At 41.0% G+C, this 25,798-nt stretch overlaps 1 protein-coding gene across 5 annotated transcripts in view; it reads right to left on the bottom strand.

Moving 5' to 3' along the window:
• Nucleotides 1–25,798, bottom strand: part of ltbp1 (latent transforming growth factor beta binding protein 1) — a 239,834-nt gene that overhangs the window by 154,019 nt on the left and 60,017 nt on the right. For all 5 annotated transcript variants that reach the window (XM_028602867.1, XM_028602868.1, XM_028602869.1 and 2 more), the window contains exon 4: nt 17,449–17,594. In XM_028602867.1, the coding sequence (XP_028458668.1) occupies nt 17,449–17,594 (146 nt within the window). The remainder of the gene's footprint in view (nt 1–17,448; nt 17,595–25,798) is intronic.

Below are 25,798 nucleotides of genomic sequence, written 5' to 3'. Positions count from 1 at the left end.
TCAGCCTGGCAACCTCCGTGAACTTGGAGTCTGGGCAGGAGGGGGCGGGGGAGATGACTCTCCAGTATTTTGAATTGGTAGTGCAGTAACTATTTTAACCGCTAGCTGCCAGTATTACACACAATATTACATATTGCACCTTTAAGTGTCATATGGTGCAACTTTGACATTTTTTTAGATGTCTGTTATGGCAACTTAACATTAAGCAAGACAACATAAACTGGCAAAGTCTAGAGAACTAGCATAGTCCGGGCAGAGTCAGATAAACCGCTAACAGGTCGGGTGGGTGTAACACACATTCAGCACTATTGGCTACTGTGAACACCAATCGATATCCATGACGCGACAAGTCCCTCCTTAGCTTCCTGTTTTAACACAAAATGATATGCAGAATCAAATGGCACTCTGCCTGCTAGTTGTCAACAGAGCTCCCAGTGAACACGGCCACACACCAGGACCGAACATAGCCTCCGAGACCGTCGGAGGAGGCAAGGCAAGGCAGCTTTATTTCTCTAGTACATGTAAGCAACAAGGCAGTTCAAAGTGCTTTACATAACTCATTAAAGAGAAGTTAAAAACAATTGAAAACATGTTAAAGATAATATAAAACAGCAAAATAGAATGGGTATAAAATAAAAGTTACAGTGCAGTATAAGAAATGAACAATTGTTCAAAGAAAGGCTGCATCAAAAAGCATCAGCCTTGATTTAAAAGACCTATCGATATGAGTTTGGGCTTCCTAGCCTCCTCTGAGACACTGAACTCCAAATACTCAATCAATTTCAATATTTTCTGTCTATCCAGTCTAACCAAACATGCAAGGGTCAGTACAATTTCCAGAAACTCCTCTGGCTCAAAGTCTGCCATGTTCTACTTTTAGCAGAAATACCACAATGTATAGACTATGTGGACCAAATGTTACCCAACTGGCAACAACAATTTGTTTAGCTGAAAAGCACAAATAACCATCCAAACCTTGGATGCTTATATGCTATACCTATAATGCAATATTGCTGACGAATAAAAACGAGACTAAATGCGGTTTACAAAATAAAAACTATGCTAAAACGTCTCTTCATTTACGTTGACCAAAACGAGACAAGACAAAATGTTATGTAATTTCGTCTCATTTAGTCGCGTTATTATTATATATTATTATTATTATTATTATTTTTTGCAGTATTTCTGTCCCGTGTCTTCTGGGGCTGCATCAGGTCGCACTCGGGTCGCGCTGCGCAGATGCAGGCGACATTACTTCCTTAAGCCCTGTCGTATTATTTAATTTAGAAGATGCAGCGGTGAGTTAGAGATTAAGACGAGCGTAAAAGACAACAAACTAAATTAAGTCTGACACAGAGAAGCTGGGACCGTGGCTGGCCAGCCGGAGTTCGTCTTTGGGAGAAAAAGAATAAATGACATTTGGAAAAAAAACTTTCATTACATAGAAGTGGAAAAAAAAAAGGAATGTGTTGTGGAAAAAGATGGGAAGAAATGTGGCCACAAAATCACAGGAAAAAACACCACAAACCTTGAGAAACATCTCAAGCCATTCCATAATGAAATTGAGGTAAGTCAAGACATTAACGTAACGTTACTTTCTATTTTAAAAAGCTAATGCCAACTGAGGAGGTTGTGGTGGGTTCTTGGCAACATTTTGGTTTTGTCTATACTACTAGATACGTATACTATATTGACTGGATTAAATAGAAATGCATTACTAAAAAGAGACTAAAATACAATTTTCATTGACTAAAGCTAGACTAAATGTCATAAATTTTTGTCGACTAAACCTAGACTAAAATGTCATCAGTTTTTGTTGACTAAAATTAGACTAAAATAGTGATGGATAATTCTGACTAAAATAAGACAAATGTTCAGACTTTTAGTCGACTGAAACTTGACTAGACTAAAAAGAGTATGAACGTGACTAAAACTAATTAAAACTAAAATGACAGCTTGACACAAAGACTAGACTAAAAATTTAAAATTAAATTAAAATTAAGCCAAAAACAACACTATAACTTACTTTACTTTCTGCGCCACACATCTGCTCCCTCGGCCAAGGATACGAGGCAATGACAAGAGGATCTAAACAAGAGGAAGACATAACAAAGTGCGGCAGTGATCCACCACAGCCCCCACCTTAGGAGAGATTTGACCATGGGAGAAAACAGAGCCAAGACGAGAAAGCTCAACCCCACTCTTCCCCCCAACATCAACGCCTTTGAGGATCCCTCACCTTCACTGCCCCATACCCCACCTATGCCACCTCTCTCTCTACTCATCCTTTCCCCGTGCCCACTGTTGGAGTTTTCTGACCAGATAAAGGAGCTGGTTAATGCTGGAACCAAATTTACCCCCCTTCCTTCTCCCATCATTTGCCCCAGGCGTCCACCTGCCCAAGCTTAAATTGATATGTGCCAGGTCCAGGCCCCACGCCTAGTAGCACTCATGACACTTTTCCAGGACAAGCCCAGGCCTTGGGTATTAAAAGCTTCCTGGTGTCTTTACAGGTCTCCCTAAAAAATCAATCAGATAGTTGCAGCTGATTCAGAACGCTGCTGCTCCAGTCCTCACTAAGACCAAGAAAGTGGATCACATCACTCCATTCCTGAAGTCTTTACACTTAGAAACTTAGCAAAGTCTCAAGAGCAGACTCTCGAGTAGTTATAGTCTGATAGAACATTAAAAACTGTTCATGGTGATTGAGTCGTCCTGCAGCCAGCTCCCGGTCCGGCTGATGGTCCGGGGCGCTCTGCCTGCGACCCACTTCCAAAACGTTCCGAAAGTCCTCCTCGTCTCCAAAATAAAAGCCCCCATCCACATCGGGAGACAACGGGGTGGCATCACAGCTGAGGGACATATACTTAACCAAAAGGTTAATTACCAAAAAGACAACCTTTTTGTCCCCTTTTTATGTTATAGAGTAGATGAAGAGTATTTTGAAATGCCTGTCCATCAAAGAATTGATTTAAAAATACTTCTGTTGGTTTATAAAGCACTAAACGGTTTAGGGCCAAAATACATTTCTGACCTGCTGCTACATTATGAACCCCCCCAGACCTCTCAAGTGGTCTGGGACAGCTCTGCCTTCTGTCCCTGGAGTCAGAACTAAACAGGGGGAAGCAGCGTTTAGTTTTTATGCACCACATATCTGGAACTAACTCTAAGAAAACTGCAGTTTTGCAACAACTCTTAGCTCTTTTAAATCAAGGCTGAAGACCTATCTTTTTGATACTGCCTTTCTTTAAATAATTGTTCATTTCTTTTCTTTTTTTTTTTTTTTTATGTTTTATGTAAAGCACTTTGAATTGCCTTGTTGCTGAAATGTGCTATACACATTGCCTTAAAGCAACACCAAAGCACTTTTCCTCTTCGGTCCCCCTACAGGTTGGAAGTGGAATTACCCATTACCATTCTCATTCTAACTACAGATCCGCTACCCGATCTGACAAACTTGCATAGTGCGGTTATAGCTGGTAGAGGGCCGCAAAGCGAATGCAGAAGTGCCGTTCACCCTGTTACGAGTTGATGAACCACTGAAACAATTTTGGAAACATTATTTTAAGATAAAAAATAATCTGTTGTGTTGCTTTAAGGCTACAAACCACTAACATTAACATGCCTAATTAACACGCCATGCCCCGGTCAAAACACGTGCCACAAAACAGAACAACACCTGACTTACCTCAAACCTGAATAACCCACACAAACAGACATCTTAAACTGCCAACTGATTTCAACAGAGAGCTAATATGCCGGGCGATAGCCCCCAATTGTTACGAGTGGCTAAGCTAACTCGTTAAAAAAAGAAACTACTGCTGCTAAACAGCTAACTCAGCCGTTAACACTAATCCCTGTCGCCTTGTGCCTACGTCTCGCATTTAAAGCCCAGTTCACAACGAGACAAAACCATTTCAGAACCTTGCAAGGAAAAGTTGCACCTGTCTCAGCTCGTCTCAAGCCAGCTAATGGCGTCGCCCGAGACTCAGCTGGTTGAGTCTCCAAAGGCTGGTTTTAGAACGTAAGGGACGTCATCTGTTTCAACAGCCAATAAAGAACTCAGCTTGTAAAGTCAGCTATAAACTATAGAAATAAAATGATCCATAGTCCATTTTATTTCTATGTTGCACAAAGCTGGTCGAAATGGCAGAGTTTTAGACGGAGCCTCAAAGATTGCCCGAAAGCACGGTAACATTATATGGTCAAACGAGATAAAGAGTGACTGAAGAGAGGGAGCACCAATCGGCTAAACAAAGGCGTGAATCAGAGGAATAAACCGTTGTTTTCGCTGATTCATCACTAGAAATGCAACTGTTGCAAGCATCACACTATCACTCACATTATCCCCATTCATATTTAGAGGAAATAAATGATATTTCCAGCTACAAAAAATCCTGAAAGTCGGAAGTTAGAACGGAAGTACAAAGAGTGGTTGTTATGGAGATTATACACCATCTTGTCTCGTCACATTGGTGTGAACTGGTGGCTTTCAAGTCTTTGCAGACTGGCTCATTGCAAGTAGCTGCTAGTTTCTACTCGTCTCATCGCCAATCTTTGCTCTGAACTGGGCTTAACGTGAGGATGAGACTAACTTGCCTGAGTGTAAGTCTTCCCTAATTCTAAAGGTTAATACTTATACATGCACTGCCTACTGTGCTCATACTGTATGTATGTATGTATGTGTATATATATATATATATATATATATATATATATATATATATATGTATAGTGTATTCACACCCCTTAGTGTTTTTTAAATTTTATTTATTCCATATTTATTTTGTATAATATTCTCTACATTACCCTGCACCTTACTGCTTTTTGCACTTCTGGCTAGATGTTAAACTGCATTTCTTCTTCTCAATATCTGGACTCTCCAATGACAAAAAAGTTTAATCTAATTTCAGACCTGCCAACCTTGAAAAACTTTTTTGAGTAGCAACTTACTGATTTATTGTCGAACTTCTTGTTCATGAACACGGCAGCACGCACGCGGAATAAATGTGCCATTAAATGTCAAATCTGTATACATTTTAAACCTTAGAAAATAATTATGTTCAAGTAGGCTACTTTAATTAAATAAAACATTTTATTTAAATTATCGGTCATATTTAATACAATTAATTGCATCATAATATAATCCAACAAAATAAAATATATTACACTGCATAATGAGCACTTTTACTTTTGGTACTTTAAGTATATTTTGATAATACTTTTGTACTATTACCTAGGGAAGATGTTGAATGTAGGACTTGTAACTGACAAGTAATTTGTAACTCTACAACACTGTTTTTTCTACTTTTACTGCAATACATGATCTGAATAAGTCTTCCACCTCTGGAGACCACCAACAGTCGTGCATGAACACCTGCAGCAGTGTTTAACACTGGAAACACACAGCTCAGTTCAGCGTTTCCTTGCAGCTCTGCTACAGTAGCAGATAACCTCTGACGTTACCTGCCGGTCACATCGTCTCTAAACAGTCCGCTCACAGTGAAGTCCTGCACGGATCAACAGGTGTTAGAGTCCTGCGGCTGCTCGCTCTGTTTGTTATAAGACGCACACCGGGCAGATTGATGCGCTCACCGAGCCAATCTTTGCAGATGTTACCGCTCGGTGTGTGGCTAGCTAATAAGCCGTTAGTCTGTTAGCTTGAGCTTTATCTAAAGGTGCAGAGCGGCCAGCCAAGGTCCGACACACACCGACACATTCCGCACATCCTCCGCTCAGTTTAACCGCTAACCCCCCGGTACCGGTCAGAGAGGCGTGTTTACTTTGTGTCTCGGTCCGGTGCGTCCAGCGACGGGCTCCGGTCAGTTTTTAATTTTGTTACGGTATGAACTTAATCCTAGGAAAGGCAAAACAATATAAGACCTTTGTAACGAAATCCAAGACTTTATAAATGCAAGGCTTTATTAATAATAATATAAATAAATAATATTTCTCCAAAGTTGACAGGTAGGCTATGTAAATTAATCCATTTCACAATTTCACCTTTATACATCAAATCCGTTTACCTTTGCAAGCACCACCATAGATATATGATATATAGATATATGATATATTGAGAATGTGGAGATGATATCACTACACAGCGCCCCGCCCCCTTCCGCCATTTTGGGAGACTACCCGCCAGAACCGTTCATTGTTTGTGTTGGTAGCAGAGGAGGTTGTTGCAATTCCTCACTATTCTTAAATGCCTGGAAAACACTGCTTTGTAAAAAAAAAAAAAAAATGCTCCATTGTCTCACACAATTGTCGTGGAAACTGTAGGAACCATGTGTTAAAGGAGAACCATGAAGGAGAGCATGTCTCCGATGTGACAAGGAAACGTCGGAGTTCTTGGGTGGCTGCAATTAGAAGAAAGGACCTTTCTCTGGTCCAGCACAGATACACCACACTGACTGGAAAGGATCCCTACAGAGATAGACCTTTTAGTTAAAGAGTAAGATCCTTTTAGTTTAACATGAAACAGCCCCGAAATCGCCATCACCAAACTGCACCAGACTCCATGTAAATAATCAGGACTTTTAGCGTGTATTGAACGAGCATATCTCCACATGTAAATGGGTGAATTAAGGGTTTATTTCAACCAAACCAGAGTGCTGATTGTTGGAACAGTGGAAAGATGAACCAAGACGGCTTTGGTTAGTTTTATTTAGTTTCTGTCCACTTTGAATGAAGTGTGTTTTACGATGATAAAAGTCCTGATTATTTACATGGAGTCTGGTAGAGTTTGGTGATGGTGATTTCGGGGCTGTTTCATGTTAAATTAAAAGGATCTTACTCTTTAACTAAAAGGTCTATCTCTGTAGGGATCCTTTCCATAATGTTGTCACACACTTAGAATAATAATCTGAGTCTGTCAGCGGCAAAAACTGAACTTTTAGTGTATGCTCCGTGTCTGTGTCTGTGTCGCTCTGACACTGTTGCCCCTGGCAACCGATAGTGTAGGATCCCAAAATGGTGGACGGGCTCAGACACCTCCCAAATCGTGACGTATGTCCTCATTCTCAATAGATATATGGGGGAAACCAAACTAAACGGGAATGAGGGAGGAATGAACAACACTTGCATTTGATGCTTTCATTTTACTATCACTAGCCGATATCATTGACATATCCCCGCTTGACATTAGAGGAAGGGACCCGACGGTGTGATTGGTCGAACTCTTCTTCTTTCGTTTTTTTTGTCCAGCATGCTCGTGGCTGCTACCAAAGCCGGTCTACGGAAAGCCGTTCTACTCCCTATTCAGCCCCATTGTACCGAATTTGGTTGCAGTTCCACCAGAGTTCCACTGGGGCTGATCGCGGTCCAGTGCAAAACAAATGGGACTCTATGGAGCTAGACGGCTAAATGTGTCTCTTTCGCCTGATTGTCATTGAGAAACCTCAGATTTGATTGTAGTTTTTGCTTTTTAGAACAAATGCAACATTCAAAATACTAGACAAAAAATGATAACCTGAGAAAAGTGGATTTTGAGGGGTATAGCTCCATTTTTTTTTTTTTTTTTTTACCTTTATTTAACCAGGAAAGTCCCATTGAGATTAAAAACCTCTTTTTCAAGGGAGTCCTGGCCAAGAAGCAGCAAAAGAGTTTCAAACATACAATACAATTACATACACATTATGAAAAACAGTTACAAAGGATCGACTCAAGTGTTCTCAATCTGGACTTAAAAGCGGTCAATGAAAGTAATTCAGTCAATTTCCAGTCTTTTTGCAACATGTTCCATGTGTGGGGGGCTGAGTAAACAAAAGCCCTTTTTCCCAGTTCTGTACGGGCAAGTGGAACAGCGAGCAACAAAAGATCATTTGAACGCAAACAATGAGAGCCAACACTCCTCCGTGAGATTAAGTTACAGATGTAGGATGGCAATAGACCAAGCATGGCCTTCTAAATGAAAGTACACCAGTGACCCAGCCTCCTGGAGGACAAAGAAGGCCATCCCACTCGAGAATACAGTTCACAGTGATGGGTCAAGACCCTACAATTAGTAATGAACCGCAGAGAAGCATGATATGCAATGTCAATCTTATGGAGACATTTAGCAGAGGCATTCATGTACAACCGTCCATAGAGTCCCATTCATTCTGCACTGGCCTGTGAGCGCCCCCTATATGGAACTCTGGTGGAACTGCAACCAGTTCAGAAGCCGGAAGTAACAAGAGAGTGAAACTTCTTCCTATATTAGAAATTATTTGCTGCTACACTGTTTTAGCCATAAGTTTTAGCTGCCTACTATCAAAGCCGGTCTACGGAAAGCCGTTCTACTCCCTATTCAGCCCCATTGTACCGAATTTGGTTGCAAAATGAATGGGACTCTATGGAGTTAGACAGCTAAATGTGTCTCTTTCGCCTGATTGTCGTTGGGAAACCTCAGATTTGATTGTAGTTTTTGCAAGTTCAGCATGGATTATAGGTCAAAAGTTGAATGAACGAGTACTTATGTCCTTTGGATTTCTTACAGGGTGAGTCGTTGTTGCCCATAACACGCTAGCATTCTGCTAATGAATGCTGATTGGTCAGTGAAGGACTGATTACGATCGGAGATCCCGCTTGACGGCATCTGAAGCGGAACCAGAATGTCAGAGTGAATATTTCGGCGAGGTCTTTAAAACATTAGCAAACCTCTTTCCAGCACGTTTAATGACAGGGAGAGTGTAACCTATCAGATGTGTTGTATTAACAGGGAGAGTCTAACCTATCAGATGTGTTGTTGATGCCTCGAGAGAACAAAGGAAGTGACTCAGAGCCTGCCGTGAAGCAGTATCTCCAGCCGTATATGTGTATGATGTCATTGACATTTTAAAAGGCTTTTTAGAACAAAAAAACGACTTTAAAAAAATTGAACACCAAGCAGTGTGTATTTTATTTGCCTCCCCTTTCGAAAGCAACATTCAAATTACTAGACAAAAAATTATATCCTAAGAAAAGTGGATTTTGAGGGGTATAGCTCCATAGAGCCCCATTCATTCTGCACTGGCCTGTGAGCGCCAGAAGCTGGAAGTAACGAGGGAGTGGAACTTCTTCCTATATTAGAAATTCTTTGCTACTATCATCAAGAGTTAGACTGAGACAGCTACTGCACGTCAACGAGTGAACTCAAAGCAGTCACCTGATTTTCGTGTAGTTTAAAGTGACAAATCGTATCTCCATATTTTGATGTCAAAATGCATATCTACTACGCAAAACGCGTACATGTTGGCAGGTCTGTAATTTATATGTGAAAACCACTTACTTAAAGCATTCAGTGTCTCCAAAGGGAGCTGTGCAAGTCTGATAAATATCCTCAAATGAGTTCACTTGAGTCTGTAGGGGCTGAAGACTACAAGTTTGAAAAGTAAAAAAAATCTGGAGGTTTGGACCTCCAGATGGACCTCTGTATCCCTTAGGGTTTCTCCCTAAAAGGAAGTTTTCCTCACCACCTGAGGTTTCTGCCTAAAAGGGAGTTTTTCCTCGCCACTATCGCACTAAATGCTTGCTCTTGGGAGAATTACTGGAATTGTTGGGTCTTTGTAAATGATGGAGTGTGGTCTAGACCTACTCTATCTGTAAAGTGTCTTGAGATAACTCTTGTTATGATTTGATACTATAAATAAAACTGAAATTATCCTGCTCTTCACCTCTGCTTAAGGTTAGTGGCTCAAGGCTACATTAGCCCCTACTAGCAAAATGCACCCGAATCTCCAATCAATCTGTCGGCAGTCAGGTGCATTAAGGGTAATGTTGGCACCAGGTTTAAAAAAAGGAAGAGGCATGCTACATTGATTTTAAACCTTTTTTTCGAATTGTCCATCGTGAGTCTTACAATACCATAGGAGTGTAATGCTAAATAAGTGGAGTGCTCTTTTAACACCATGATGAGAGGTCAATGCAACATTTGTACAGAGAACAAGTTGTATTTTATACAAGTGTTGCTGGTGTCCTAGAACGTAGCACTAGCTGAAGTTGTGCCAGAAATCCATTCTGTGATTGCACAACATCATGGCACTCTTATTTGGTCAATGTAATCTTCTCTGCCCAAACCTTCAGTCAGGGCCAAGACTATTAACATTTGTCTGAGGGTGTTTTGGCAGTGTGGGAGACCTGAGGAATAGTTGAGGGGAGACGGGGAATAACTTTCCCAGATGTGGCACCAAAGCCAGTTGCTGACAGGCTGTCTGTCGCGTGAGACAGGGCTGAAAGAAAGGCTGCAAGCTTCCTGTTTTAGAAGAGCAAACTCGTCTGCTACTTTTACAGTAGTGGCAAGTGTGGCACTGACTGCATGCTGGGTAAAATCCAGCTGTGGTATTTCCATTAATTTAGACTCAGAGGGCTTAATTGCTATTTGTAGATGTGCAAATTTGCAATCAGTGGGCCTGAATTGACAGTTGTTGTGAAGTACATGACAGATATCCTGTTGGGCTCCAACCTCATCACTCACACACACACACACACACACACACACACACACACAAACAAACACACACACACAGATGTATAACTCTACTTTTTGCAGTGTCCACAAAACCAAACTGTCAGGAATTCACCAGCTGATCTTTAATGCTATCTTGTGATTGAAATGACAGCTCACATTGCTCTGTTTAACGGAGGTTAAAAAGGTGTTTAGGTTAACCGAATGGGTGCAATTGGGGGATGGGGGCCTTGGGTGCACTGGCATACATGTCATTTGGCATCTCGGAGCGGGGGAAATTTTTCATAGCTTTCTAATTCAGAGTAGGGCTGTCAAAGTTGGCCAAAAATAACGTGCAAAGTATCTAAAAAATGAAGTATATTTGAATATATATTTGTGCATGTTATGTCCATAAGAGAGCAAGCCAATACAATGGGGAACAAAACTACTTGTATAGGTGTATTTATACAAATTACAAAATAAATAATAAAATAATGTCCTACATAACGTAATTAGACCTCTCTCTTTCTCGCTCTCTCTCTCTCTCTCAATTTCAATTTTCATGTTGCTTTATTGGCATGACAAAAAATACATCTGTGTTGCCAAAGCATAAGAACAAACATAGATATAAACAACAACAAGGAGTAAATACATCTGATATAATAATACAAGTAATTATGATATAAATACAGATACTTAACAAATTCAGTGCATGTCCCTCAAAGGGTACGTTGAAACAATTATATATAAAAAAGAAAACAAATAAACAAAATAATAGAAAAATGTAAATGATTATACAATTTTCTATTTATTTAGCCTTGTATTGTGGCAGGAGAAGACATATTTAGCTGCTAGCCATGCCGTGCTTTTATCTTCCCCTAATAGAAAAGGAAGCTTTTTGTCCTCAGTGTAGGTAGTGAAGCCTGGTACAGTGGGGGAAATAAGTATTTGACCCCTTGCTGATTTTGCAGGTTTGCCCACTTACAAAGAATGCAAAAATCTACAATTGTAATCATATGTACATTCTAACAGTGAAAGACAGAATCCCAAAGAAAATTCCAGAAAATCACATCATATGAATTTATTAAAATTGATAACCATCTGATGAGGAAAAACAAGTATTTGACCCCCTGGACAAACAGCAAGTATTCTGGCTCCTACAAGCCAGTTAGTCTTTCTTTAAGACACAGCCCCAATCCGAACCAATTATCTACATCAAATACACCTGCCTCACCTCGTTACCTGTATAAAAGACACCTGTCAACACCCAAACAACCAGCATCCAACATCACCACCATGGGCAAGACCAAAGAGCTTTCTACGGACATCAGGGACAAGATTGTTGATCTGCACAAGGCTGGGATGGGCTACAAGAGAATCGGAAAGCAACTTGGAGAGAAAAGATCAACTGTCGGTGCAGTTATCAGGAAATGGAAGAAGCACCACACCACCGCCAACCTCCCTCGGTCTGGGCCTCCACACAAGATCTTGCCTCGTGAGGTGTCCCTGATCATGCGAACGGTGAGGAATCATCCCAAAACCACAAGGGGGGAACTGATGAATCAACTGAAGGCAGCTGGGACCACAGTTACAAAAGAAACGGTTGGTAACACACTACGCCGTCATGGATTGAAATCCTGCAGCGCACGCAAGGTCCCCCTGCTCAAGAAGAAACATGTACAGGCTCGCATGAAGTTCGCCATTCACCACCTGGACGACTCAGAAGAGGCCTGGAAGAAGGTGATGTGGTCAGATGAGACCAAAATAGAACTTTTTGGCCTCAACTCAACTCGTCGTGTTTGGAGGGCAAAGAACACCGAGTACAACCCAAAGAACACCATCCCCACCGTCAAGCATGGTGGTGGCAACATCATGCTTTGGGGGTGCTTTTCAGCCAAGGGGACGGGACAACTCCATCGTATTGAGGGAAGGATGGACGGGGCCATGTATCGTGGAATTCTGGACCGACATATCCTTCCCTCAGTGAGAGAGCTGAAGATGGGTCGAGGATGGGTGTTTCAGCACGACAACGACCCTAAGCACACCGCCAAAGCAACAAAAGAGTGGCTGAAGAAGAAGCACATCAAGGTTCTGGAGTGGCCTAGCCAGTCTCCAGACCTGAATCCGATTGAAAATCTTTGGAGGGAGCTTAAAATTCGAGTTGCCAGGCGACAACCTCGAACCTGAATGATTTGGAGGCTGTCTGCAGGGAGGAGGGGCCAACATCCCTGCCGAAATGTGCACAAACCTTGTCACCAACTATAAAAACCGTTTGACATCTGTGCTGGCCAATAATGGCTTTTCTACAAAATATTAACATGCTGTTTGTCCAGGGGGTCAAATACTTGTTTTTCCTCATCAGATGGTTATCAATTTTAATAAATTCATATGATGTGATTTTCTGGAATTTTCTTTGGGATTCTGTCTTTCACTGTTAGAATGTACATATGATTACAATTGTAGATTTTTGCATTCTTTGTAAGTGGGCAAACCTGCAAAATCAGCAAGGGGTCAAATACTTATTTCCCCCACTGTATATGTTTTTCAAATTTTAGGAAATATTTGGTTCTAAAGTCTTCATACAGTGCCTTGCAAAAGTATTCCCCCCCCTTGGCTTTTTACCTATTTTGTTACATTACAGCCCTTAGTTCAATGTTTTTGAATCTGAATTGTATGTGATGGATCAGAACACAATAGTCTAAGTTGGTGAAGTGAAATGAGAAAAATATATATACATAAAACTATTTTTTAGAAATAAAAAACTGAAAATTGGCATGTGCGTATGTATTTACCCCCTTTGTTATGAAGCCCATAAAAAGCTCTGGTGCAACCAATTACCTTCAGAAGTCACATAATTAGTGAAATGATGTCCACCTTTGTGCAATCTAAGTGTCACATGATCTGTCATTACATATACACACCCTTTTTGAAAGGCCCCAGAGGCTGCAACACCTAAGCAAGAGGCCCCACTAACCAAACAGTGCCACGAAGACCAAGGAACTCTCCAAGCAAGTAAGGGACAATGTTGTTGAGAAGTACAAGTCAGGGTTAGGTTATAAAAAAATATCCAAATCTTTGATGATCCCCAGGAGCACCATCAAATCTATCATAACCAAATGGAAAGAACATGGCACAACAGCAAACCTGCCAAGAGACGGCTGCCCACCAAAACTCACGGACTGGGCAAGGAGGGCATTAATCAGAGAGGCAGCACAGAGACCTAAGGTAACCCTGGAGGAGCTGCAGAGTTCCACAGCAGAGACTGGAGGATCTGTACATAGGACGACAATTAGCCATACTCTCCATAGAGTTGGGCTTTGTGGCCAGAAGAAAGCCATTACTTTCAGCAAAAAACAAACTGGCACGTTTTGAGTTTACGAAAAGGCATGTGGGAGACTCCCAAAATGTATGGAGGAAGGTGCTCTGGTCTGATGAGACTAAAATTTAACTTTTCGGCCATCAAAGAAAACTCTATGTCTGGCGCAAACCCAACACATCACATCACCCAAAGAACATACTCGATACGATGGAGTTGTCCCGTCCCCTTGGCTGAAAAGCACCCCCAAAGCATGATGTTGCCACCACCATGCTTGACGGTGGGGATGGTGTTCTTTGGGTTGTACTCGGTGTTCTTTGCCCTCCAAACACAACGAGTTGAGTTGAGGCCAAAAAGTTCTATTTTGGTCTCATCTGACCACATCACCTTCTTCCAGGCCTCTTCTGAGTCGTCCAGGTGGTGAATGGCGAACTTCATGCGGGCCTGTACATGTTTCTTCTTGAGCAGGGGGACCTTGCGTGTGCTGCAGGATTTCAATCCATGACGGCGTAGTGTGTTACCAACCGTTTCTTTTGTAACTGTGGTCCCAGCTGCCTTCAGTTGATTCATCAGTTCCCCCCTTGTGGTTTTGGGATGATTCCTCACCGTTCGCATGATCAGGGACACCCCACGAGGCAAGATCTTGTGTGGAGGCCCAGACCGAGGGAGGTTGGCGGTGGTGTGGTGCTTCTTCCATTTCCTTATAACTGCACCGACGGTTGATCTTTTCTCTCCAAGTTGCTTTCCGATTCTCTTGTAGCCCATCCCAGCCTTGTGCAGATCAACAATCTTGTCCCTGATGTCCGTAGAAAGCTCTTTGGTCTTGCCCATGGTGGTGATGTTGGATGCTGGTTGTTTGGGTGTTGACAGGTGACTTTTATACAGGTAACGAGGTGAGGCAGGTGTATTTGATGTAGAGAATTGGTTCGGATTGGGGCTGTGTCTTAAAGAAAGACTAACTGGCTTGTAGGAGCCAGAATACTTGCTGTTTGTCCAAGGGGGTCAAATACTTGTTTTTCCTCATCAGATGGTTATCAATTTTAATAAATTCATATGATGTGATTTTCTGGAATTTTCTTTGGAATTCTGTCTTTCACTGTTAGAATGTACATATGATTACAATTGTAGATTTTTGCATTCTTTGTAAGTGGGCAAACCTGCAAAATCAGCAAGGGGTCAAATACTTATTTCCCCCACTGTATATATATATATATATATATATATATATATATATATATATATATCTGGTGCTATTAACTATACCTCTGTTCATTTTTATCCAAAGGTGATTTTTTCCTTTTTTCACTGGTGAGATATAATTTTTATATTGTGCTTTATGCCAAATTAATGCTCCCCCCTGAATCTCTTCCACTCTCTTTTTTACAGAAGGTACAGAAAATTCAATGTAATTATTAGGACAATTAGATAGTAAATATGAATGGTTTCATGTAGAATGATGACATCTAAATAATTTACACTTTTTACTGTCTGTAAAAAAAAGTGATTCAAGTAGCTTGAATATTAGTAGGTTTGTCACTTACTAACGTTGAAACTGAACCTAAATGGATTCAATAAGTGATGTAAAGGGTTTTGGAATCAATAAGCAGGTGTTACACTAGATTCAGACTCAATACAATGTTACTGAACTCTATTCTCATATACTGTATATTTTACTACAGATAACCTAAGTTTACTTTGAAGCTTACCTCTCTATATGGGTTTGCGTCCCATTTCCCTACCTTTGATGTCTGGCCATTTCTCTGGCATTTATAAACTGCTAGCTGGAATTAAACTGTGCTGAGGAGGTTATTTTGAAACTGTGTCTGGTTCACTGTGGCCATGTCTACGTCCGCTTGAGTCTACAGCACTGCAAAAGCAAGCATCAACACTGATCTGTCTGCTGACCTCCCCTTTAATATCCCCAAGTCGGTCTGTCTGGCTGTGGCCAGGGGCACAACCGCTTACACTGCAGTCTACAGATTCTTTGAAAAATATTGACTTATTCATAGATGCATACTGGCGAGTCCGACATTGGAGTTCAGCCTTGAATTTATGACAAGCCACAATAACCAACCACGAGCTGGTGAATTATAGCTGTTGTTGAACTGTCAGATCTATAAGAGTTTGACTGCCAGCCAGAGTTGGTCCAAAAACGATTTTCTCTAAATGGTTTGTGCAGCTCAAAAATAAAATGTGTCTCATAAAAATGTAAATACCACAAGCCAATGGCATCCACAATAGGAACATAAGCCTTGCATAGTTGAAGGTGTGGGGGAATATGGTGTCTATAAATCCATTGAATTCCATTGAATTGAAATCCATTTATTAACAAACTGAAAGTCTCTGGCAGTGGTCTATCCATGCCTTTGTGTGTCAGCAGCCATGTACCACTGGGCTCCCCTTTTCTTCTGTGGGAAGGCTGTAGCACAGAGAATTTAATGTGAGCAGATAACAGGTACTCAGAGGCTCCCCTCTCCACAGCCTTCCTCCTTTCTTATCCATCCAGGCCCTTGTTGTTTCAGCAAATTGGGGGGGTTCTCCCCCAGATGACAGTTATTTTATTCTATATCTATTCTATGCTAACTCTCACACTCTGCCTTTGTCTGAAAGTGCCCCTTAGAAAATGAGACTAATAACTCATTTTCGACAGCCCCAAGCAGCAGGCAATGCTTAAGTCTTTATGCCATTACCGCTGGAGCTGCAATTTGAACAAATCCTGTAACTGCCCAGTTGCTAGTTCCATATTCTCTCCATATCCTCAGTGTTAGATCAGATGTCATGTGTTTTGTGTGTGGCATGTGTGTATGTGTATACAGTATTAAGGTTGAAGTTTTCCCCTGTGGTTTCAAAATGATTACTTCCTGGGATAAATAAGTTTCTTTTGGAACTCACAGATTTTCTCACCAGAAACAAAGTTTACATTTTGAAATTCCATCCACATTTTCTGATGTTATTCTTTCATGTTTGTTGATTATGTGGTTATATTTAGTAAATACTACAAAACAGAATAATATTAGTTATCAATGCACTCACATAGCACTGTCAGACTCACGATGGACAGTTCAAATAAGGATCCAAATCGATGCAGCAGAACCAGAGATATCATTTTTTTATTCCACACATTCTTCTTCCTTGTCAAAACCTGGCATCTACATTTCCCACAATGCAACTCGACCACCAACAGTCTGGTCTAAGATTTAGGTGTGTTATGATAGCAGCTGCTAATGTAGCCTCACACAGAGATGAGGAGCGGCCTACAGAGGTCTGGTAGACTCACTTTCTAACTTCTTTCTCCCTAGATTTGATTCATTCATTCAAACTTGTAGTCTTTGAAAATGTGTGTTGTGTGTCCAGTTAATTCTGTAAAGTGTCTTCGAGTTTTGTGAAATGTAAGTTATTATTATTAAAATGTAGTACTGGAGACATCATCAGTTGGGGCTGGTAATTTCTCAGACTTAACACAGCTCCCTCTGGAGAGACAAAAGGCTTTCTACAACTTTTTTCCAAATATGAAGCTTATGGAATGTCCAATCAGGAAGACTCCCTTTCATGTCTGCGTTTAACCAAAGCAAAAGCCTGGTAATGTGATGGACCTCTCAGTATCAGGTCTCAGAAGGTTGATTTTTAGACCACAGAGACATTAGGCCAATGCATTCAAAACCCTATTCCAAAGCATCGTTTTACACAGCACCCACAAGGTAGATGATCTGCAGGCTGACTTACTCACCATGGATGGGGTTGTGTGCCACTGTTAGCGGGATGGGCCTCTCAGGTTGGGACTGGACATGCGTCTGTGTGTGCGTGGTGTGTGTGTGGTAGTATTTGGGCTTCATAACATACTGCTGGCTCTGACTTGGGTGCATTGGCCGGATCCTGAAGGGAGAGGGAGAGAAAGTTGTCAAAATAGAATATGTATTAAACATTTTTTTAATTTAAATGGGAACTAGGGCTGTCAATTGATTAAAATAGTTAAGCACCATTAATTACATGATTGTCCATAGTTAACTCGTGATTAATCCCAAAGGTACTGTATGCTCCAAAAATATGCTGAAAGCTGAATGTGGCAAACTCAAGCCCATCAAGCAACCACATATGAGAACATGATATATTATCCAGCTTGGCGTACCTTTGGCAAAGGGGGTGTCTGCATCCAGTGTTGGGAAAGTTCACTTTCTACATGAACTAGTTCAAAGTTCAATTCACAAATTTTAAAATGAATTAGTTCAGTTCATAGTTCCAATCAGTTCGACGTGCCGTTTCAGGTTTGCTGTGGATGTGATTGAAGTGCGGATTTTCTTTTTGAAAGCCGGCGGGCAAAGTTTGCACAGAAATGTAAGATTTTTCCATCCTCACCGACCTCGTCATAAAACTGGTTTGAATGATCATACAAAGCCTCCACGCTGCTTTTTGTTTTGATGTGACACTGGTGGCTGGTGTTGCCAGATTGGGTGGTTTTTCCGCTACATATCAAGGCCTGTTTATGGTGTGTTTTAGCCGGGTTTTGGCCTGGAAGGCTCTATAGAAATCTGGCACCCTATTGGACGAGGTTAAACTGAGAGAGCGTGCCGTTCACAGACACCAGAATGAACGGGTTCACAGTAACGTTCGTCAGGCAGTAATACAGTACGTTCAGTTCACGTTCGCCCAAAATATGAACGAGTTCATGAACTATCGTTCAATGAACGTGTTCAGGCACAACACTGTCTGCATCAGCCGTATGCTTGGCCAGCGAGTGGTATTTGAGACTAGACGTACTCTGGTGGTAACTTGGTTCACATCAACAGTACAGATAACTTTAGTCTGGTGCCATTCAAAAGACCCTTTTCTTTATCCATTTCTGCTCAAGGAGCTTTGTTTCTGCTAACCATCCACAACAATACTGCTGCATCGCTTCCTGATTTCACAAACTGTTTATTGCGCGTCAAAACAATTAGTGGCGTTAAAAGGAATTTCTATTAACTGGTTATTATCACTTTAGTTTTGACAGCCCTAATAATAATAATAATAACAAACTCAGAGCTCTATGACTAAATTACCCAAAGGGGCAACCTCCCAAAAACTTAGTATTAGAGTAGGTGTTTTTCTATTTCACAGCAGTGACTGTGCTACAGCCAACCCATAGAGAGCAGCACAGCAGCATCTGTCTTCAGTTCCTCAATTACTGAGTCTGCTCATGCTATATAAAAAATCTAAGCTTTTTCACAAAAACATATATTTAGGATCTGAAATCATTGTGCTGTCCTTGGAGCAATACTCTAATAACAGCACTTCCTCATGTGTTCTGAAATTATTTTAGTGTTATAGTTTCAGTGTTTTGCTTTGCATTTTGTTCAGTTTCTGTTACCTGTTGGTTCATTTCTGTTGTCTGTATCCGGTTTTGTAGATTTCTGTTTAGTTTTCTCCCTGTTTATTGTGTTTATCCCCTCTTGACTGTGTCCTGTGTTGTGTCACGTTTCTGTGTTTAGTTGTCCTCATGTTTTCTGTCTGTGTTCCTGTTTCCTGTTTTATTTTGCTAATCTGCTTTCTGTCTTGTCATGTCTAGCTTTGCTTTCTCTTTCCCGCCTTTGTTGATTGTCCTGCCCCGCCCTGATGTGCTTCACCTGTTGTCTCACCTGTTTCTGATTTACCCATCACCTCATGTATTTAGCCTCTGTGTTCCCCTTGTCTTGTGTCCGTACCTGTTAAGTTGGTTTAATTACATGTTGCAAAATCAAATGTTTACTACTACTTACTTTACTGCGAGTATGGACTGCAGTGTAGACGTAATACAAAAACTTTCTTTGATCATGAAGCTGATTGTTAGCAGCCGCGACAGGGACGCTGGTATTGTTTTTACTTGTGAGTCTGTGTGTGTGTGCAACTCAGTGAATTGAGAAAGTGTGCACTGTATTTCCATTTGTGTGACTTATTATGTCTCACCCTTCTCCAGGGTTGTTGGGGTGAAGGCAATCAGAACAGAACCAACACAGTCAGAGATGGCTGTTAACAGTTAAAGCTTGACATATTTCCAGATGGGACTGTTTGTGTATTACTTATGTGTGCATAGCAAAAATTGTAAGCCTATTTGAGCCATTAGATTCTGGCATTGGCTTGTGTTAAACATAAAAGTCAGCATGAATACACAGTACAGGCCAAAAGTTTGGATACACCTCATTCAATGCAAACATTGTAGATTCTCACTGAAGGCATCAAAACTATGAATGAACACATATGTAATTATGTACTTAGCAAAAAAGTGTGAAATAACTGAAAACATGTCTTATATTTTAGATTCCTCAAAGTAGGAAAGGAAGACCAAGAGTCACCTCTGCTGCTGAGGATAAGTTCATCCGAGTCACCAGCCTCAGAAATCGCAAGTTAACAGCAGCTCAGATTAGAGACCAGATGAATGCCACACAGAGTTCTAGCAGCAGACACATCTCTAGAACAACTGTTAAGAGGAGACTGAATCAGGCCTTCATGGTCAAGTAGCTGCTAGGAAACCACTGCTAAGGAGAGGCAACAAGCAGAAGAGATTTGTTTGGACAAAGAAACACAAGGAATGGACATTAGACCAGTGGAAATCTGTGCTTTGGTCTGAGTCCAAATTTGAGATCTTTGGTTCCAACCACCGTGTCTTTGTGCGACACAGAAAAGGTGAATGGATGGATTCTACATGCCTGGTTCCCACCGTGAAGCATGGAGGAGGAGGTGTGATGGTGTGGGGGTGCTTTGCTGGTGACACTGTTGGGGATTTATTCAAAATTGAATACTGAGCCAGCATGGCTACCACAGCATCCTGCAGCAACATGCCATCCCATCCGGTTTGCGTTTAGTTGGACCATCATTTATTTTTCAACAGGACAATGACCCCAAACACACCTCCAGGCTGTGTAAGGGCTATTTGACCAAGAAGGAGAGTGATGGAGTGCTGCGCCAGATGACCTGGCCTCCACAGTCACCGGACCTGAACCCAATCGAGATGGTTTGGGGTGAGCTGGACCGCAGAGTGAAGGCAAAAGGGCCAACAAGTGCTAAGCATCTCTGGGAACTCCTTCAAGACCATGGAAAACCATTTCAGGTGACTACCTCTTGAAGCTCATCAAGAGAATGCCAAGAGTGTGCAAAGCAGTAATCAGAGCAAAGGGTGGTTACTTTGAAGAAACTAAAATACAAGTTGTAACTTGTTTAAGTACATAATTCCACATGTGTTCATTCATAGTTTTGATGCCTTCAGTGAGAATCTACAATGTAAATAGTCATGAAAATAAAGGAAACGCATTGAATGAGAAGGTGTGTCCAAACTTTTGGCCTGTACTGTATGTATTTGTGTGCTCATCTGTGTTTGGTCAACTGTTACTGAGAAAGTACCAGGCATCCTCTACATTGCCTAATATAAAAAGTAATGGTGAATGCCTGCAGTCTGCTTGGAGGTATACTGTTTACATCCTGTATTTTCTCAATTAGGTCAAATAAACTTTATAGAGTTATACAGCCCTCTTTACTACAGACTGAATGCCAGAATATCACTCAGCCAAATGTGGCATGTGCTCTGAATTGCGATCATGCAGTCTGACACTAGTGGAGATAAGCAGCTTATCTCAACTTAGTTACAGATCAATTCCTCACCAACAGATAAAAGGGAAGGGTACTGACAGGAATTCAGGGGATTCTGTGTTGTTAACAATGTATCAAAATGGGAATAATTATTGCTACATCTTTTCCACATGCATCCATCCATCCATCAAGCAAACAGGTGGAACCTGTCCCTGTACAAAAAAATCATCTTCAAAGTAGAGGTCTTCACAGTCCCATCACGAACCAGGCCAGGTCAAAACTATATATAGTCTTACTGGGTCTGGATAGAATCCTGTTCTATTGCCACAGCTCTCAGGTATGTGGGTCTTAGACCCTAGTGGATCCATCAGACTTGCTTCTATTGACTTCTCTTTCTATTTTAGTCTGTTAAGGTCGACCACATTTTGGATCTGGCAACGTGGCTCTAGGGATGGCAATGTCTGTAGGTCCGTCGGTCAACCACTTTGTTTCAGACTGAAATATCTCAACAAATATTGGATGAATTGCAATGAAATGAATTCTAGCAACTGTAGTGATCCCCTGACATCTAAAGCACAATACGTTTGACATGTTTTGTTTAAGTGAACTGTCACAACAACTATTGGATGGATTGCCTTCAATCCATCTGTTTTCTGAATCAAATTTTCAGAAGCTTAGCTTTTTTTGATCAAGTAGCGCGGTAGCGTCCACACAAGTTACTTTTCCTAAAGCATTTCTAAAGCTCTAGCACAGCAGAGCTTTCTGGACGTGTATGTCCTGTACATGGATGTATAAAACAAAAAGCTTCAATTTAGTAAACTACTTTTTCCATGTTGCCAAAGCCTAGCTTGTCAAATTGTCTTTGGGAACTAATGTTAGCTTCAGTATAGGAAAGCTTAATTTGACTTAGAATAACTGGTAGCTTAGCTCTATACACTTTCCAAGTATCTTGCCCAAGTTTTGGGAGGTGAAGAGACGATTATATGGCAGACTAAAACTGTGCAGCTGATAGGTAACAAAAACCACAGTCAATGCTAAAATGTATCGCAAAGTATATCTGAAGCTAATATGCAGCATGGTGGCCCAATGGTTAGCACTGTGGCCTCACAGCAAGAAGGTTCTGTGTTCGAATCCAGGTCGTTCCGGGGCCTTTCTGTGTGGAGTTTGCATGTTCTCCACATGTTTGTGTGGGTTTCCTCCTGGTGTACATGTACTAGGTTCTCCAGTCAGTGCCCTTGATCAAGGCACTGGCTCAGATCTGGAGTTTGTCCCCGGGTGCTGTCATTGGCTGCTCCCTTGGGTTAAATGCAGAGAATTAATTTCGCTACGTGTATGTGACAAATAAAGTACCTTTACCTTAATATGGGGCCTCAGCAGTCAGAGTTATTAAAATAGAGTCTATCTTCTAAAGTTATAGTGTTTTTAGTAAGACACTCTTTCTTTGTGTTACTATCCTTCCACAGCAGCTCAACAACAAAGAGGCAATTTTCACACTGGAAGATATACTAACTTGATTTGTCTTACTCAGACTACTGAAGCCTCATATTAATAGAAATACATTTCCAAATGTATTTGTGCAGAAAGAGGACTGAGAATTTTGTCCCCCATCAATACATTAAAATTGCACATATGGCAGGTATGATGAGGAATGATTACAGCAAGTAAGTCCTGTTTCAATGTGCATACGGTTACCTCACCATTAACCTATGGTTTAACATTGTCATTATGAGCATATTAGAATCCTGATGTTAGAATCAAGCTCAAAGCACAGCTATGTCTATTGTTTGCAAAAGCTACATAGGAAATACAAATATGCAAGCAGTTATGATGGGGCCCAAGCCTCCGATGCCAGTCGCCCCTGATGCCCCAGGGAAGTGCACCACTCGCCCCCGATGACCCGGGGAGTGCGCCAAAGTGTTACGTGGGGAGGCAAACGTTATGAATATCGAGAGGTGTGATCCACAAGGTCTGCGGTAGCCTGGTCCTACCAGACTCTGGTCCATTTCATTAGTCCAGAGAGTCTGGCCACTCTCCATTGACAAGCGTTAACTTCCTTGAAGGTAGGTACTCTGTTGAAGTTTAAAACTATTGGATCTGCCCAGAGCAACACAACGCAACTCTAGCGCATGGCCTCAACGTCATCATTCTCAGCCACTCCCTCTGTTCGCTGATGGGACCGCCAAAAACTTTGGTCGAGAAAACCCAAGACTATACCGCAAACCCAGACAGAGTACTGAAGCGAAATGAAAATTGAGCAGAAGTACGTATGAGGGTGGAGCCAGGCTAGGTCTGCAGTACTCTGCTGTTGCAAATATCCATTTACATTGATTGAGTAGAAGGGCCAAAGACTGGTCTACATTAGATACAGCGCCCCCTAATGGCCAATCTTCGCCAAATCTGGTACAGAGCCTCAGAGCGGCATGCCGAACGAGCATCACATCTACAGTTCTATATATTTGGAGTCATCCAGTGCAAAAATAAACCTATTGAACATTATAAGTTATAACTCACAAAGGACAAACTATTAACATTTCTTACACACAATGTATCAATCTTGGATGTAACAGTATGGATTAATTGCACAAAGACCCGAAAAAATCTGGACTTCTAGGCTGGATGCAAAACCTTCTGTAGGGCTAGGAAGACAACAAAGACATCAGCAGAAAGGGGCAACTGTTATCTCCAAAAGACCCTACATTTCTACTATTTATAATTATAAATTTATGAATCAGAAGTGCCGTTTGGCATTGTATACTACATGCTCGACCTCAGAAGGGGTTAAAAGGCCCAAACTGGTCTATGTTGACTATAGCGCCCCCTAACCTAGTGGTCGATCTTCGCCGAATTTGGTACAGAGCATCGTAGTGGAATGTTGAACAAATTTCCTAAGTTCTTTGCGGATAACATTTAATTTGGCTGAGTTATGATATGATATGTGTGTCGTAGCTAGCTAGGAAAATGTATTTGGTCGTCAAATGTGGATACTTTTTATATCTCAACAAACTTGATTTTAAAGTAAAATCTATAAAATCAAGTTTGCAAGACTTCACTGTTTTTATTGAAGGGCTACTAATAATGAAACATATATAACTTTTCAGTGAAAGCTTTTTTAATTATTTAAATTCAAACTACATTTTTTTTACAATAAATAAACACAGTTTTGTCTGTGCCTTCCATTAGCAACAACGCATCCATGATGGCTAGTGGACTCGCCAAATAGTGGTTACCATTAGATGCATACAAATCATGATGCTAATATGCGAGGAAACTGGTCCCGGGTTTTGTGCTATAAATTAATAATATTTTATAGCAAAGTTATAAGACATGATTATTTCATGTCAACATACAGTCATAACCTACTGTCATTAAAAGTGAAACCAAAATAGGCTATAAGGCTGTCTGTGCGTCATAACACAAACACGATTGACCCTCTTACACAACGGTAATAATAATAATGAAAATTAGTCTATTGCATGATTGTATTATTATTATTATTATTATTATTTTATGTTAACATGCTCAGTCAAAACCTTCCGTTGCAAATTGTGAAAGATTGTGGACATGTCTTAACAGACGGGATAATAAATTGCATTCAGTAGGGTACCCCCAGGATTCTTCAAGTTAAATGTAAGACTTTTTAAGACCCCAAGAACTACATCAACACCAAAGCAGTGCTACAACACACACAAGTTCACCATAATCTACAAAAGAACTACTTCCATGTGCGCCCTCATTTAGAAGTCTCCCAGCTAATCCTGCCTTGTAACTGACCAAAGTTGGAGAAACAGGCTTTCTTTTACTGTCTATGGAGCTAGCTAGCTGACATGATCTACATCTGAGCTACTGAGCATGTGCGAGTGCAATCAAAGATAGTACAGAAGAAGAAGAAGAAAAGAGGTCTCACTCTGTAGCTAAAACAGAAACCAGGTGAAAAGAGGATCTGCAGCAGTAAGAGAGAGCTGTGCAGTACAACAAAAATATGGTGTTTTTTGAAAATTAAACCATGTAAACCTATTCTGGTACAACCTTAAAATACAGTTATGAACCTGAAAATGAGCATAATATGGGCGCTTTAAATAGTGAACTATACAGGGAATGATCAAACAAGTCCTTCTGCTTCTTCTTTTCCTCCGGGAAAACACGTACAGTAGGGTACATCGTATGTACACTCAAATTAGATATGCATTGTGGGTATGTAATAGTAACTCTACTACAAAATGACAAACACACTATATAGTGCACTATTTCTGTGATATGGGAGAGCAGTGCCACAGAAAGGAGATGATAAACATGGAGGAAGCGTTAACTGGGCATATTTTCATCTCATTCATATGATAGCCCCCAATCCATGGTATAAATATAAAACAGAAAATGATAGCCTTGTAAATAGCTCTGCTATGACCCTGTAATGCCTTAAATAGATCTTCCGTTTAGGTCTTGCAACTATGTATAGTAGAGATGCACAGATAGACCGGCCGGTGACCAGAATTGGCCGGTTTTCACGTGCTCGGCCATGACCGGCGAGCGGCAGGTCAGTCTGA

Source organism: Perca flavescens, chromosome 17, assembly GCF_004354835.1.
Source record: "Perca flavescens isolate YP-PL-M2 chromosome 17, PFLA_1.0, whole genome shotgun sequence".
NCBI lineage: Eukaryota > Metazoa > Chordata > Actinopteri > Perciformes > Percidae > Perca > Perca flavescens.
The sequence above is the reverse complement of the archived record's forward strand: the minus strand, read 5'-3'. Positions and strand labels throughout refer to the sequence as shown.